Here is a 17,359-nt window from a genome sequence, read left to right as displayed (position 1 = left end):
TTTTAAATTTCTCATTTGGTTGGGGAAGGATGACCCTTCTCAATTTGAGTGAGTGATTAAAAATATTGATTACTGTGTTTGCATTCCCTACAAGTTATAACATTTGTTATTAAAACACCTGGCAATCTTTATTGTATTATAACAAAAGAATCAGACTGGAGGGGGGGTGCTTGTGTGTAGTCAGATCTTAATTTAGTAATTAGCGCTCTTTAGTATAAGATTATTCGCGTATCTAAAAATTATCTAATCAATTCCAGACTAAATGGGGAATCAGATTCCAAATCTTGGTCCTTGCTCTCCAATAGTCAAGAGAAAAGGCAATAATGCAGTACAAGTGACACTAAATTACAACACAGACAAATTATGGCTTAAAGTAGAGAATCATGCATGTGAAAAAAAGTTCCCAGCACTGAAACACTTGAGTTGTCTATGTTTGTATACTGTTCATCTTAATACATGTTTTCTCAGCGTAGTACTGATTATTATTATTTATTATTATTAATTAATTAATTAAAAATGAAAGCAGGAGAATAGAATCATAATGCTGAGTGTGATTTATATGTGCTGTGAAAGATGTCAAGCTCTTGTCATCAATCATCATTCATCATATGTTGTAGTTCTTGCCTCGACAATATTATTTTATGATAGCCTTTTGCTATAAAAGTGATCTTGAGTGGCGATTGAATTTCGCCGCCGCTAAAATGAAATTTATTTTTTGAAGCCCTATTCAATTGCCACCAGTAATTTTATGAGACTATAACTGAGGGCGAATCCATTAATTATGTTTTGTCTGATTAACCTAACGTTAAAAGAACGAAACGAATGCACGAAAAAATATGCAACACGTAGCTAAGGTAGCTTGCAATGCTAATTCATCGCAGAAATGCCCAAGGTGAAAAATTGAGCTTTTTATGGAAATCGTCTGACATCTCATCAGAATTAAAGAGCATGGAAAAAATAATTAAAGAATGTTAGTGGTCCCATATAATTAACACCATATTAATTGAGGATTAGTGGCCCGTTCTTCAAAATAATGTTGGCATGTTATTCAACATGCTGGCTTTAACTTTGCTTATTGCGAGTGTTTTTTCAGAGCAGCAGTCATTGGGCTGCTGGTCTCTTGTTTTCATTTGAAACTTTTTACGTTTGTTTGTTATGTTTGTAATGCCTACCTTAATTATAGTGGCCAGTGTGCTTTTTCTCTCTTGTTATATTTGTTGTTCCAGTATGTTGTTTTTGTGCTGATCCATGGAATTTAGGTTTTATGTGTTTTTGTGTTTGTAATTTTTTTTTGGTGATTTAATAAAATTTGATCTTTTTAATTTTTTTTTTTGAGAATTAATACGAGGAGCAACTAGTCAAAGATTGGACTTACCAAATTTTCTTGGTAAATAATCATTCCCGTCCCGTATCATTTTGATCATTTCTTGGCCACTCTTGTACCTATCTCATAAAGAGCATCCGCAAAAGAATGAAATATTCTTGTACGCAGACTTAATTTCCAGGTGAAAATCATGATGAGGATGCAATTATTAAAACAAATTATATCAAAGAGACGGTGATCGCATAAATCCATCCGTTCGATGGGTTTACTTTGGGTCTACGAATGGGCCCACAGATATATAACTGCAATGCATGCGCAAACTCGTACATAATAATAATATCATGTCACATATATATAGGCTCTTTAATTATTCTCAACCGTACACATATGGGATTGAAATTTGAAAGAAATTGCAATAACGACCCATCACCGCTGGTTTTGGTAAATTTCATTGAACCCCACATGGATCTTCATAGCTTTTGCTCAGCTGAATGAGGAATATGACACTCTTACTATACATAAGCAGGCAAGGGCTTGTGCGCCAGCAGATCCTAAATCCAGACTACCAATTCTGACTAGGCAGCGGTTGGATTCTCAGAAGCCATTTTGTTTGCTACTCAAGAATAGAAGGCATCTCGTTTACATTTTTGAGCTAGTTTGAAAGCGCCAGCCTTAATTAAATACGCCAACTTAATTTAACTATATTAGTACTATAGTGCATTTTATTTATTTGGGATAGTCGGCACACTCAGGTCTTGTGATCATTCCAAGCTCCATAATCATGCATGATATCCAATCAACAATACATTTTACTATATATCATATATGCTGTGTTCAACCCATCTCACTTTAGTGGTTGGATGAATGAGAATCAATTTGACTAAACCGGTCAGCTGGTTGAATCACAGCAACATTAAAATAAACAAAAAACTTCTATCTTTAACTAAAAACAATTTCACTTTTCCGTGGAGTGAAAAAAAAAATGCCATGTTGTTCTCTTAAATGCTTAAGGAAATATCTTAAAATGCTAATGTGATTAAGTTGCCCGAGCTTTTCTTTTTTCTTTTTTTGGCCAGAACGAGAAAATCAATAAAACTCAAGTTGTTCCATGCATCGAGCTTTTGAATGAAGAAAACTAAAAGAATAAAAGACGTCAGTCAAGAAATGGAAGATGATTTGTCTGACGTGAAGATTGAGGAATGGCCATATCAATGCGATGGAGCAATCTTTTTAAACCTATCCTTAATTCCAATCTTCACTTTCCGATGAAATCTTAAAAGACCAACATACTTCTGAAATGTCTCATTCTCCGAAAGCCCACGAGCACCCATCCATTTCCACATTTAATTAAGATGTTTACTTTGCCCAATGCATACTTTAGATTGCTTGGTCCCCCGCTTCCCCACTTCCTCAACTATTTGAATAAAATACTAATAAGTTGATAATCACTACTAATAAGAAAAGAAAGATAAAGAATCACACATATCGGGTATTTTAATTTCTCCAAAGAGAATAAAGGAAACACAGCATTTCGTGGCCTTCAATTGGTGAATAAAAACGATCAATCAATTAATACCCATTTGGTAAGATGCGCACATAATAGGACCCACTCACAATACCGAGCAATCATTGCGCAGAGAGAGCTCTATATCCCTTTTCTCCTACCAATATCTGTCGCTTGATGGGCAGTAAGGCCTGCTTAATCAATGACATGTAGCATCTGCACATAATTACTCTTATTAATTAATTTTGCTACTTGTTGGTTATTCCAGTTCATGATATAATTAAATTCAAGTAATTAATTAAATACGGTAAAAGGTGAGGGAACGCGAGAGCATGACGAGGCATAATCCTTTTTGTTTTTTGGGGTCACAAGATCAAGAGGTGGTGAAGAAAATTAATTTAGTGAGAGGATTACACATGGCCAAAAAAGACTGGCCGTATATGTTAGAAAATTACGAAGCACAAAAGTGGAAGCAGCCACATCATGCAACAAGAGAGTGTGTATCTAGGAATAACAAAACTGCAAATTCCAATATAATAGGGTGCGGGACGAAGAGCCAATTCAGAAGCTCGAGGGAAGAAAATAGGGAAAGAAGAAGCCAATGAACACTCAAATCAGATGGACGGGGAAGCTGCATGGATCAGGATGGGAAGAAAATGGAGGCCACGGAAACAAACCCAACGAGTCCAGTCAAACCTTGCATGACACAAAGTCTGAATCTCACATTGCACACGTTTATATACTCAACATCAAAAACCCACTTGCTGCTACCTCCTTTCGTAGGTTCTTCCGCTAATTATATAATTAATGTAATCAAAAGAAGCAGTTTGAATGTGCTCGGAGTGTTGATCTTTGTGTCATAAACTTTGAAAGGGCGCATAGCAGAGAACAAAGGGAAAATGAATTGAAGGATTTAACGTTGCGTGTCTGACTCGGTTCCATATTACTTGCATAGAATTGATTAACTATCTTCGTCCTCGCGAATAACTACTTGGTTTCCATTACAAATTCATTGTTGTTTTCTCCCTTGACCTCTCTTCCTTTCTGCTAATTGAAACAAGTAAATGGCATATTGCCAATCATCCTTCCCCCTCTGTAGGAAACACCCATCATTGCCCCCAACAATCCTTTTCAACCTTAGAAACCTGTGCTTCTGAAGATATTCCCTCCCTTCCATTCTTCCATTCTTTTTCACTTTTCTTGTTCTGCTTTCTCATGCCTCCCCCCCTCCCTCTCTCTCGCTCTCTCTCTCAATTTAAATATCTCCCCTCTTCACTACCTTTTCTCCTCCTCTCCCTTCTCCTTCTCCTTCCTCTCCTTGCTTCTCCGCACTTTTCTTTTCTTTTCCTCTCTTTTTTAACCCTTTTCCTTCTTTTCCTTTTTCTTTTCTTTTCTATTTAATTCACGTTACTCTCTTGGACTTATAATGGATCCCTCTTCGTCCAACTCTGTTAATGGCTTCTACTCCTTTCTCACCAGGGGACTTGACGATCTCGAGCGAGTCTTCCTCTCCAATAACTTCATGTCAATTCAATTCCTTCAAAGGGCGCTCTCGCTTCTGCGATCCTTCCACACCCAGCTGACCCTTCTCGTCCAGAAGCTCCACCTGCCTGTAGGTGATAAGTGGCTCGACGAGTACATGGACGAAAGCTCCAAGCTCTGGGAAGCCTGCCATGTCCTCAAGTCTGGCATTTCTGGAATCGAGAATTACTACTCTGCTGGCTTCAACATCACTTCCTCCATTGACTCTCATCGTCAGCTAACCCCACAACTCTGTCGCCAGGTCAGGTCGATCACAATTCTTTGTTTCCTCCCCGAATATATTAAAATAAACGATCAAACAGCCTTGGAATAGAGTTTTCGTATTGAATCATTAAGGTTTTCCCCCCTCTCTCAACAGGTAATAAGAGCAATCTCAGGGTGCCGCAGAGAAGCGGTGGGACTGGAGGAGGAGAATCGAGCTTTAATGGAAACGAGAATCCAACCGCTCTCCCTGCGTTTCGACGAGAAGGTGGCGATCGAATCGAAGCTGAACGGATTCAGCGGGTTCAGGGGAGTCCTGTACGCAATGAGAAACGTGAGCTCGTTGCTGCTCATGATTCTGTTATACGGCTCGGTGTACTGCTGGCCGGAATCGTCGAATTCCGTACTGGGGGGATACGAAGGCTGCCTGTTCTTCGGATCGGCGTTTATGATCTCGACGGCGAGATTACAGCAGCGAGTAGCAGGGGAGATCGCCCAGATCGACGGGACGCCGGGAATTCTGCTATACGAGTTCAGGAGATCGAAGATGGCGATGGAGGAGCTGAGAGGGGAATTAGAGAGAAAAGTATCGCAGGGGATGGTGATCGAGTGGGAAACAGAGAGCGGGATGAGAGAGAGAGTGGAGAATTTGAGAGGCTGTTTTGGGATTCTGAGATCTGGAGCAGAAAACATCATCGGACAGCTGGACGATTTCTTTGATGAGATTGTGGAAGGGAGGAAGAAGCTTTTGGACTTTTGCAGTAAGAGGTAAAGAAACATCAGCGAGTGCTGCAGAAATAACTCAATCAGCCGAAGCTGGACCTAATGTACTCTTAAACTTTCTTTTTTGTTTTTTGTTTTTTAACAGTTACCATAGTTGAAACTTCGGTGCCAAGTATTTCCTGCAGAAGGCGACGAAGAAGATTCTCAAACTGAATGTTGGTTCTAGGTTTCAAAACAAAGTTGACGATAGATCAATGATTTTGCAGGAGCTAGGAGGGCTAAATTTTATGGAAACTTGGGATTTTCCTGCATTGTATTGTATTGTAATATTAAAAGGAGAAAAGTTTTCTCAAAAGCAAAAGGAAGATGAGAACAGGGTAAGCGCATAGTCATGGACTGTCGTAGGAAGGTAAACCGGGTCGAATCGGATAACACTGTAAATTTTTCTTTCATCCGAGTCCAGAGCAATGAAAGACAGCCGTTAGTGGTTATAGTAGGAGGAGGCAAAGGAATGCGAGGGAGGGAGCACCGTGACATTCCTGGGCTGGCTGGCTTTAACATCAAAAGCATCTTCTTTTGCTCTCAGGAAGCTTTTGTCTGATTCGATTCACTTTGAAACCAACGGAGATGATGATTATGATGATGAAAACAAAACTCCTCACTGGCTCACCCTACATCCCGCAGTCCTGTGGAGTTGGCTTTCCAAAACGCTCCTCAGCCCTTCACTAAATTTAGACTATCCAAATTAATTGACAATTTAAAGTTAATTTTTTTATTTTATATTTTTTAAAATAAAAAATTATATAAATGATAAAAATTTTAATAAATATGTTCACGTGTCTTGACAATTTAATATGAATGATTTATATTTAATATCAATTTTTTATAAATTAGCAATATATTTTGAATAATGCCCTTTTCGATATTTATTATAAGATATTTTTAATTATTTTACACATTTTAAGAAAGTTAATTTTTTTATAATAAAAAATGAGATGCACTTTTATTTTTATCTTTAACTTTAAATAGTAATATAATTACATTAAATACCTTCATGCTAATTAAAAAAAGATAAAATTAAAAAATAATTTAATTATTATAAAGTATCTTATATTTTTTAATTAAGAAGTACTTCTAAAAATGTTTATGAATAGGATTGGGGAGTACTCACTACGTTTAAAAATGCAAAGCATTTCCAATCGAATTTCATCCATAATAAAGTAATTATGTACTTTCAATTAATTTTATTTTTTCATATTTACCTTTATTAAACACCCTTTAATAAATATAAAGTCATTATCAATAGGGGTACTTTTGAAAAAAAATAATAATTACATCTCGAAAGATTAAAAATATTTCATATTTTTTAATATTCAACTCTTTAAAAAATATCTTATATTTTTAAGTAAAGGAAATATAAATTTAATATTAAAAATTGTAATAATTTTTATAGATTAAATTTGCACCATTTATAACTTTAGTGGCATCAGATTTGATGCCCTGCCGATACTCAAACACCCCGCATGAGAGTTGCATGAGAGTTGGAGCTCGGGGGGGTTTACTTAAAGAATAGAGCATAGAGAGAAACGAAGGAATCTCCCGGCAAAACTTATTGGCAGTGTGCACGCAGATCGCAGATATACCCTCGTTATTTATATATATATAATATAAATCATATCACATAATTTAAAAAAATTAATTAAATATAATAATTATATTTAAAAATAAAAAATTTAGACTAAAATAATTTATGTTAATCAACATAAGCATACATTAATTATTTTTCAATAATATAAATTATGAGAGGTGATTTAATAAATATATAATAAATGTTTATTGAAATACATAATTTTATTTTCATAAAAAATAATGGGTTCTTTTAGAAATAGAAACAGAGGGAGTGCACACACACACACTCAGGTTCCAATTAGATGTCAAATCCTGGCATTGCAAAACTGCGAGTGGTAAGCAAATGTCTCCACCCAATTCCTCAGGGGTAGCTTCAGTTCAGCTCGATAATATTCTCATTATTCAAAAAGAAACCGAAAAAAATGTACAAACTGGAGCATGGAGGCTTTTGTAGCCTAGGTTGTTGAGGCAACATTATCCCGCTGGTCAAAATCAAATGGTCTTGCAACTTCATTTTTAAAATTTAAATACATACGAAACAGAATTGAAATTTGGGAATTTTATGAATAGAACCAAATAAGATGCAACAGCACACGTCCGCAAGCAATTTAAACATGGAGAAATCCAAAACTATTGCATACACTGCATATTTGCAATTAAAAGTAATATTTGCCAGAAGACAGGGGCCTAATCAAAGCGGTCTTTCTCACCTGCATTAGCAAATTGATTTTCGCTTACAAGAGACATGATTGGTAAATCAAGCCATCCTTAGCTATCTTCACGAACTGTTTCTTAGACCTCTACCCTCGGCAGGAAAAGAAGAGGGGGGCATTGAGCAATAGTTTCAATATTGATCTCCTGGAAGTCCGAACAGTCATAATAATTCTAACTTCGAAATAAAAAAAAAAAAATCAATACTGGAGAAATTGAAGACCTTGACTGCCTCGCGACCAGTAATATAAGCCTCACATCAAAACTAGCAGTAAACTACCTCACATAATCTGCAAACTGCCTAATAAATCTAGCCAGTCCGGAAATGAAATAAAAAGTGAGAGAAAAGAAAAGGACCTGAGTTGCCACCAGATCACTAAAGGGACATGTCACACCACAAGCTAACTCGTGTCTAACTGCATTCTGCAAAAAATTTGCATGATCCCAATCTCTGGCATACGAACAGCTGCGGCCCCACAAAGAGGTATTATAGGGTGAAAATCATTTTCCTTTTCTGAAAGCATTTCATGCTCCATGTTGCCCGTTTGGGGAATCCAGACCGATAATTTGATCTCCCATTTGCTAAAAAGTAAAAACAAAAAGATGGGAGAGAATGATAATTGAGGACACGTAAGAATTGTTCATGTAAAATAAGGATCTTGAAGTTATAAATTCCCGGCAAATTTTGAAATTTTAGCGGTAAACAAATCCTTATTTTACATTAACATCCTTTCTGGGTCCTTAATTGTTATTCTCCAAAAAGAAAAGAAAAATGTCACAAAGCAAAGTTTGCATGAGTGTATGGGTAAAGCTGAATAATCACGCCCATTTGCGGGGATCAAGAAAAAAGGAAAACCAATGCAAGGTGACATCAAAACAATTCAATCTAATCATTTTGGTGATCCCTGAGGAATATGTGTTTCCAGGCATTCCTTCAGAATGATTGTTCCCTTGCATGTTTAATGCCATGGTGTGATGGCCTTGCAATACTCGAGTGCCGTTGGAGGGATTGAAGGCGGGGCATTTACTCGTTTGGTGAATTGTGGCAAGTCATTCCATCTTTCTATTTGGCTTGGGGGAAAATACGAATAAATAAATAGCTAATATAGAAATAAGAATAGAAATTTGAAAGAGAGAGAGAGAGAGAAGGGGGTTGGTCGAGAACAATAATTCCAAAAAGTTTCTTTTTGTTGAATGAAGGAAGGGAAAGCAGGTGAGAGATGTTTAAAGAAAAAAGAGAATAAAATAGAGCGATTTTAATAATTTAATTTATAAATGGAGGAAGAATTTTAGTTATTTAATGAAACGGGAAGGCAATGTGAATTTATTTGAATAGAAATAGTCATTTTACAAACTATTTTAAAATGGAAGTAGTCATTTGCTACTCAAATGATCATTTATTTTTGAAAATATTATGGTTATTTTTAGATATGTTAATTCAACCAAGTTTGACAAGTTAACCCAAATAAACTTAAAAAAATTTAGAGCCAAACTTGGTAAAATTATGTTTTTATTTTTTAATGTTCAAGTCTATTCAGGCCAGTCTAAATAGACCCAAAAAACTCAAGCCAATCTTGATCAAATTCGAGCTTGGCCTTGAATATTTAAATACAAAAAATTCATTTAAAAAATATCTATAATATATTAAACATTAATAATTTTTTTTAAGTTTTAAGTCATTTTATACTAATATACCATATATTTCAGTACATTATTATAGATATTTTTAAAAAATTAAAAATATTTATATTGTCATATTTTTTTATTATTTTTAATGTATAAAATATCTTTCTTGTTTTTTTATGAAAAACAAAGGCAAGTAAAAGCTTGAAAGAAAGACTAGAAGAGAAGCTCCTAGTCACAAAAATCAAAGAAAAAACTTACAATCCAACTTGAGGTTTGTCTTTGAGGTACTAATCCAAGTAGCCAATAGGAATTGTGGGAATCATCAAGAGCCCCATTATAAGCATCATGACTAGTTCTTGCCAAAAAATCAGCACAAGTGATGTTTTCCCTCTTAGTATGATGAAGTTCAACTTGCTAATCTACATAGAGTAAGTTGTGAATTCTGTTAAGTTCGCTATGCAGTGGATGGTTGACTAGAGAATCTCTTTTTAGCAGGTTTAGCACTTCAAGTGAATCAAAGTATATGTAGATCTTGGTAATGCCAAGCTATTTGGACACTAGGGGGCTCATCTTGATTGCACTAAATTTTACTTTAATGATGCTGGATTATCCTAGAGCTTGTTGAAATCCCATAATCCAATCCCCTATTGAGTTCCATAACACCCCCAACATGATGCTTGATACTCCCTACAAACAAATCTATAAAATATCTTGAAATTACATTTAAGATGTATTTCAATATTAATTTTTAAATTTTAAAACCCATATATTTTTTAAAAAAATTTGAGTTTTCTACATCATTTTAGCATCCCAAAAAATAAATTTTATATTTTTTATAAAATAAAAATAATTAATTTTAAAAATAAAAAATTGATAATTTAAATATTTAGGTCAACTCGAATCCTGAAGAGGTTTAAACCTAATTTGGCCATTTGGACTACTCAAGAAATTTAGACCTATCAAGTTTGGGTCAAATCTGGATAAACCCAACCTACTTGAATCACTGACTCTAGTTATTTTGTGAAAAAATCTAGTATGAGACAAATTTCTAGAGACTTCAAAATAATTACTATTTTGTGATATTCTTTTGTCATTTATCTATTTAGATGAGATTTATTTTCCATTCTTTCTATTTTATTCCATCCTTGAAAGTTATTTTATTTATGGGTTAATTTCACACGATCAGCGACGGTCATACTTGTGTCAACAAAAGACTAATATTATTTTTAGGTTTTATTTATATGAAGAAAATTACATATGATTCCCTTCAAAGTTTCACTTGCCTCCTCCCCGAAAAAATTTCATTTTGCCCCCAACCCCAAAAAATTGTATTTTTGATCCCATTTAATTATTTAAAAATACGAAACATAGATATCTAAAAATATTGTTGTCTATTAAATGATTATAAAAACATACTTGTTCTTTAGTAATTAATTTTAGTAAATATTTTTATATTAATTTAATAAATATTTAAAAATATAATATAATATTTTCATATTTATACTTGGTCCAAAATTTGCCCCCATTAATTAAATTTTCTGGTCCGTTACTGCATACAATCATAGTACTATATTAAGATACTCTGAGCTGTTCATTCACCACAAATACTTAACGATTCTAACCTTTAAACACCCCCCCCCAAAAAAAAAAAACAGAAGAAGGAGGAGAAGGAGGAGGAGGAGGAGGAGGAAGTGGCTGACACATCCCAAAAGAAAGTGTACTGTATCAACACAATGCCATATCCCTCTGTCGTAAGACTTATGGTTCCAGATTCCAGATATAACACTACCACCACGACACCAAGAGTAGTCAGTTTCCAGCTAGCCTGCACAAAGGCAAACTAAATTAAGCAAGAATTCATTGAACTTAAAAATTAATCTCAAAATGCTGCTGCAACCTTAAACAGACCAACTAAATCAAACTAACCAGCATTTTGAGTGTAATTGTATAAAGTTACTTTATGCGAAGAATTACATCTTGTCATTCTCATCAATATCAAGAATTAAAAAAAAAACATATAATTCAATAATTGCCAAACTCATGGCTAAAGGAAAAGAAAATCCACCAAAAAGAAGAGGATCATAAAATAGCCAACCCTTGATGGGGTAAAATAAATCAACAGTATCAATCGATTTGTAAGCATATAAGGTTATCAAAATTAATCTACCACTTAAATGGAAAAACCCCTCCTCCATGAATTGTTATGAATTGGAGATTGTTCAATAAATGCCATAAAGCGAGTCACTTTTTCAGTAAAAAATTGGTTTCTGAACAGAAGTTTTAACATTTGAATCATTTATGATTATGAACTCGATGCACTAAGATATAAAATACCTGTACAGCTACTTATCTGCACGACACAGACACGACTATACTTCACAGATAACATGACTCAACTAGTGATGCTTTTTGGCGCTGAACATCAAACCTGTTGACCAATTTTGCGTAAGTTGAATGATCCAGCGGCTTGTCAGTACATTCAGATGCATTGCAAACCTTATTTCCAGTTAAATCAGCACCATGCAAGCCACTTTCAACCGGCTGATTCATTTGAATTACCTTACCAAATAGCTGAAATGAACCAGCACCAAGTTTCGTTGAGTTGCAGCAATGGGCCCCAGCAAACTGTCTGCCAATGGAGTGAATTCTACTCTTACTATCAGGTGACAAGTTGCCTGACTGAGAACTGCCAATGTGTAAATCTGTTGACACGGTTTTCAACTCAGGCACTGAGCACTTCACATAAGAACAAGCAGCACAAAGATGAGTGTTATCATTTAGTAAGTTTGAAAATCTCCACACAGAAGATAGATCATGCCTGGCTCCCTGCATGCCTGCAGGAAAAGTATTGTCCTTCAACAATGAGTGATTCAAGCGTGTCACTGCTGAATTAGTGAATCTAGTCGTGGTAAATGAGGGGTCTTCCTCTCTATCAATTGGCAACCCAGCATACTGAGAGTCTTTAAACTTCTTTTCTGGGGGAAAAACTATGTGAAGCAGGGGTGAATGGGAAATATGTTCAACCTGCCAAGGGCTGACCCGCTTTGCATTCTGCAACGCTTCAGACTCATCCCATGTAATCTTGTACGCGGACATAAAAAATGAGTAGAAGCAAACGGTAGTCCACTGAGAAATAGATAACATTCAGAACAATAACTTGCATGCGTGTGTGAAAAGGGAGGGGGGCAATCATTAGAATTCCAATTATGATTGCTGACGCGAAACTAGACAAATAAATGAAAAAAGTAACACCAACTATCTGTTTTTGGTGTTTTTTATCTTTGGGAGATTTTGACATGACAAGCACAATCAAAAACAGAAGCAAAAAATAGAAAAGATGTGTATTGCTCTTCTAGCATCGAATTTACAATTAAGGCCATTTATCTTGGAAGTTTTGAACAAACAATGAATAAATAAATATCACAGTTAAGCTTGTTGGTTTCAATCATGAACATGATGCGCATCTTGTGTCCATAAAAAATAAGAAAAATAGAAACTCAGAACACTTCTCAAGAGAGTCAGCAATATACCAATATTATAGATCAGAGAACCCTAAACATATAATTGCAAAAAGTATAAATCAGAAAATAAGCTCAACCACGTTTCAGGAATCACCCAACTTCTACACATGACCATGAATGGGAAAAAAGAGAGGCAGAGCCTCTAGTGCATGTCACTTCATTAATTCAAAGAAAAAGCAAAATAAGGCAACATGGTATTGGTAAATAATAGATTTTACTCCTTTTCTATCCTTCTCTTAAATAAATTCAAATAAAGCGTCTAATCTCCATTCTCCCCATCCTCTTTCAGTTCCACCAATGGAGGGCATCCCACCACTACATAACAATTTACATATTATAAACTATGTATGTATGTCCAATTCTCCATCAATATTATTGACCACAATCAATACACTAAATACTAATATATATATATATATATATATAAAAGCTATAGCAAATCGCACCATGCATGGGAAACTACCGAGTTATGAAAAATGAAGGGGATAGAAAGAAAGACACAATGTCAAAGCCTTCAAAATGATAATCACATTTACAATTGGCCATTTCTCCTCTGTTAGATACTCTCAACTTTAGACCCAGAACTAGACAGGTTAAGTGTTAGTACTGCCTTAGATCTCAAAAGAACAATATGAGCTAATCCTTGGAAGCTAAAGTCGGTGAAAGTTATGTGACAAGATCCGTGTTAACTAGGGAGTAATCGTAAATATAGAACAAAGAAATTTGTTTTTGCCAAAGATGATATCCCGACTCATCTTAAATCATACAAAGACAAATGCATGCAATCTAGAATTCAAAAGATCGCCCGGGAAGTAAAATCTAAAAGTCACAAATAGTTCTACTCCAGTAATTTTCTATTTCCCATTGATGGCGTCATTGGTTTACGAGATTTTACCAATACCAAAACGTGGGTCTTAAATTCCCTTCCCTTTACTGCGAGAGAATCCCGAGCTCTTGGAAGTTGAACATGCCCCATGCAAACAAAAGTCTTTAAAACATTCGGTGTAATATTTCAATTTCCATGCACAATTTTCAGCTCGTCAATGTTCATCTGAATTTGAATCTCACACTACAAAGCTTTCATATAGGCTATCAGTTGCAATATTTGCCAGACCAGTTAAATTCACAATTCCAGTAGGAAACTATCACGAAGCAAACTATATTAAGAGGTGAAAAGAGGCTGCAAGCACACCTGAAGCATGCGCCAAGGAGAACCTGGCCGATGCCCGTGATCTACCGAATAGACCGTGCCCTGAAACAAGGCCGTCCTGGACGAATCCTCAGTATCCATAGCCATTTTGACTCTCATTCCAGGAGTCCATCTGACTTTCAGCGCTTCCTCCACGGCCTCCGCCTTCAACACAAATTCCGACGATCCTGCCCGAGGATAATACACAACCACGAACGGCTTGTTCTGTGCTGCCGATTCTGCTGCCTCCGCTATTGCCTTGGCGGACAACTTTCCCCTCCCATTCCTCGAAAATTCTCCTAAAACAGTATAGCAATCTTCCTGCTGCTCCTCCTCAACCTTAGTTTTCACGCCACCGATCTCGGCGCAACTTCCGGCCCAAATGCCACGGTTCCCAGCACCGAATGGCAGAGCTCTACGAATCCCAATGAACATATCCCCCGCGGAATTCTTCATGAAAACCACGGAATCACCGGCAATCAACTTCTTGTGATCGACAAACTTATTCCATCCAGTAGTGAGCAAGTGCTGCCGAGGTGTCACTCGATAAATGTGACGAAACTCCCAGTCGGCGCCGTGAACGTCAGTGACGGCTGATGTCTGGTTCGGCCGATCAGATTGTAAGTTCAACGGCGGGAAGATGGAGTCAGCACAGAACCTTGGAACAGATAATCCACCACCATTGTTAGCATCAGAAGGCGTCAGAACCTTGGCAAACGACCCGACATTGAAATCGCCCTGTGCTTCGGCTGATTCGCCGACAGGACGAAAGTGGTCGCGAGTGGCGTCGAAATCACTGAGCGGATGGAGGACAAGCTTGACAAAGACATCGTCTGTAACAGGATCAGCGAGATATTCAACACAGGAGAAGCGACAATGAATGAAGGGCTTGGACAGGAGAAAACGGGAGAGGGATGGGGGAGCCGAGTAGGCTTGCTCCAAGTGGCCTTGAGAGAAGTAATAGACCCTGGAATGCAGCGTAGGTATTTGAACGGAAGTGCCAGCGCATGCTAGCCAAATCTTAGGGTGAAGACGGCAAGCCGGCGGGTGCCGAGACGGTGGTAGAGGCATAATTCACAGTTCAGGTGTTCAAAGAATGAAAGAGGCGAGTAGAAATGTTGTCTTAGTTCTGTTCTGGAAGAAAGATTGAAGAATTGATGAATTTTATACCATGGGTTGAGAGGAGTCTGAGTTTGTGCTCGTGTGAGAATTTTGAAACCGGCCTGTCCGATTCATTCGCGGCTTAGCTCAAAAAGCTTATGAAAGAGAGAATAAAAATAAACTGAGAGAAACTGAGTGGAGAACAAAAATGCCTTAAAATTTTTTGTCCAATAATATATTAAACTTCTGTTAAAAGTAATTTTACCTCAAAACTTCGAAGGGGAAAAAACAAAAATTTTGCCATGTTACCACCGTTAGTAAGTGTGCATTTGATTTTGGCCGTCATGTGGTAGCCAAATGGCGTTAAAAAAAAAAAAAAAAAAGCAATTACATGTATCCCAGGTGCCAATGTTTTTGGAGTCTACCAATTTCTAAATCTCCTTCCACAAGCGAAAAAACAGCTTTTCTTCTTTAGACACCAAACCCTGTACCCAAATATTCAAGTTCATTCTTCTTCGTCAATCTCTCTCTCTCTCCCTCCTCTCCGCTATATCCATGGAAGACCCCCCACGCCCAACCATCGCACCACTCAGCTTCTCCAAATCGTCCAAGCTCTCAAAGAAGCTTCCTACAACTTACAAGCCAACCCAAATCAACACTTTGATGACTCCTATACCTTCATCATATTGAGTAGTCTGAAGGTCGTGGTGGAATTGATCGACTGAACGATGGCGACGAAGGAGGGATTGCGGCCGCTAAGAATGTCATGCTAGCAAAATCAAAAGTGGCTGAGCTTTTCTTTCTTGAGATTGAGGAGCTTTCAATCGATAGAGAGAACGAAGTCATGTTAAGCGACGATGGAAATGAGAAGAGGAGTAAATGAGAGGTGAAGAAAGAGGAAGATGAGGGATCAGGTTTTTTTCATTAAGTGAGGAAAGAAGATGAAAACGCTTGAGCAAGGAAGAAGAAGGAGGAGAGGAAGAAGAAGAGGTGGAGGACACGTGTGTCTGCTTTTTTTCTTAATTTTTTTAAAATGCCACCCAGCAATTACAGTTAAATACAAGACCAATTAATGGTCAATTATCAATCAACTCTGATATCAGTGTAAAATTACTTTTTTTTTTTTAAGTTTGAGCAAAATTGTCCTAAATAAAATTTTAGGATATCAGACTTTTTAAAAAAAAAAATTGCAGCCTTCTAAAGTTTTTTTTTTTTAAAGAGAATCATTATGAAGTATGAACACAAAACTAAGGTGAGAAATTAAGATGGAGGGAAAATGTGGACTAAGAAGTTGTTAAAAAATATCATTAGAGAGGGAAAAAAGACCTACCTAAGGTGTATAACAAAAAATATATAGAATGTGTTTTGTTTAAGAGAAAGGGAGGGATTTTTAGTTATCATTTATTTAGTTTAAGAAGGGAGGAGAACAATGATTAAATTACCATCACACCTTTATACAAAAAGATTTTAATTTTTTAACTTCTTTTGCCCAGTTAAGTGACACTTTTATTAACAATTATATTTAAAAAAAATTAACACATTGGATAAAAAAATTTCATAAAAAATAATTATATATGTTGGCCATTAACAATAAATTCCTTTACCCATGTCAAAGAACACGCATAAAAAATTTAATCCTTTGATACAAAAAAATCACCCTAATATAAAAAATTGATTTTAGAAATGGATGGTGCCTAAAAAATAATATGAAAACAAGTAACACCAAGATACAAAAATACCTACCAAGAAAACCAAAATACAAATATTAATATCAAATTTTTTTTACATGAATACTAAGATCAATAATTGTCATCATTCTAAGCTCAAGAGCTACATATTTAGCATCTAATAAAATATTCAAAAGTCATTAATAATATTCAAGAATTACACTTTGAGCATGTAGCAAACAAAATATACAAAAGTCATCAATAATGCCCAAGACTCATATTTTAAGCAACTAATAAAATTCATCATAAGTTGTTAAAAGACAATTTAATTAGAACTAAAGAGCATCCTTACTGTCACTTCCTTTCACATTGAAGTTGAACATTAAATTGCTGCCCTAAGCATATCATCATTAGTCATAAAAAACTAATATATCTTGGATAATCTTGCAGCATCACACCCACATTCTTTAAATATTTTTTAAAGTTCTTCATCTAACAACCATGGCATCTTCTTGAAACTTTGTTCTATGATCACATTTCCTTGTTGATTTGCCTCGACCACAACTAACACTACTCATGTTAGGTCATTCACATTAGTATCCTTCTCCTTAGTCACCTTCT

The 17,359-nt window shown here is 36.0% G+C and overlaps 2 protein-coding genes across 9 annotated transcripts; one reads left to right on the top strand and one right to left on the bottom strand.

Moving 5' to 3' along the window:
• The first annotated feature begins 3,547 nt into the window (after positions 1–3,547).
• Positions 3,548–6,067, top strand: LOC129301962 (uncharacterized). 2 transcript variants are annotated; one of them, XM_054940614.1, is made up of 3 exons: positions 3,548–4,611; positions 4,729–5,339; positions 5,440–6,067. In XM_054940614.1, exons 1-3 carry the CDS (start codon positions 4,255–4,257, stop codon positions 5,450–5,452), a joined length of 981 nt encoding a protein of 326 aa, XP_054796589.1. In that variant the 5' UTR covers positions 3,548–4,254; the 3' UTR covers positions 5,453–6,067. The 2 variants fall into 2 exon arrangements, with proteins under 2 accessions (XP_054796589.1, XP_054796590.1); XM_054940615.1 differs by having other exon boundaries at positions 3,551–4,611; positions 4,729–6,067.
• A 4,623-nt stretch (positions 6,068–10,690) lies between these two features.
• On the bottom strand, positions 10,691–16,011 carry LOC129304091 (auxin response factor 17-like). 7 transcript variants are annotated; one of them, XR_008591593.1, is made up of 4 exons: positions 13,974–16,011; positions 12,079–12,386; positions 11,820–11,962; positions 10,948–11,085 (listed from the first exon to the last, which is right to left on the bottom strand). XR_008591593.1 is itself a non-coding variant. In XM_054943734.1 (3 exons), exons 1-3 carry the CDS (start codon positions 15,039–15,041, stop codon positions 10,885–10,887), a joined length of 1,836 nt encoding a protein of 611 aa, XP_054799709.1. In that variant the 5' UTR covers positions 15,042–16,010; the 3' UTR covers positions 10,691–10,884. The 7 variants fall into 7 exon arrangements, 6 of the variants coding, with proteins under 6 accessions (XP_054799709.1, XP_054799707.1, XP_054799708.1 ...); XM_054943734.1 differs by having other exon boundaries at positions 10,691–11,085; positions 11,820–12,386; positions 13,974–16,010; XM_054943732.1 differs by having other exon boundaries at positions 10,692–11,085; positions 11,658–12,386; positions 13,974–16,010.
• Positions 16,012–17,359: the final 1,348 nt, after the last annotated feature.

Source organism: Prosopis cineraria, unplaced genomic scaffold, assembly GCF_029017545.1.
Source record: "Prosopis cineraria cultivar Desert tree isolate PC_DT_omini unplaced genomic scaffold, ASM2901754v1 PC2, whole genome shotgun sequence".
NCBI lineage: Eukaryota > Viridiplantae > Streptophyta > Magnoliopsida > Fabales > Fabaceae > Prosopis > Prosopis cineraria.
This window is presented reverse-complemented; position numbering and strand designations above follow the sequence as displayed.

Bases quoted from the DNA above. Each gene is read 5' to 3' on its own strand.
- LOC129301962 (XM_054940614.1), top strand. From the start codon at position 4,255: ATGGATCCCTCTTCGTCCAACTCTGTTAATGGCTTCTACTCCTTTCTC. The intron at 4,612-4,728 runs GTCAGGTCGATC...CTCTCTCAACAG, and splicing joins CCCCACAACTCTGTCGCCAG to GTAATAAGAGCAATCTCAGG.
- LOC129304091 (XM_054943732.1), bottom strand. From the start codon at position 15,041: ATGCCTCTACCACCGTCTCGGCACCCGCCGGCTTGCCGTCTTCACCCT. The intron at 12,387-13,973 runs GTGTGCTTGCAG...TCTATTTCTCAG, and splicing joins CTCCTTGGCGCATGCTTCAG to TGGACTACCGTTTGCTTCTA. The intron at 11,086-11,657 runs GTTGAGTCATGT...GCCTTTGTGCAG, and splicing joins AGCGCCAAAAAGCATCACTA to GCTAGCTGGAAACTGACTAC.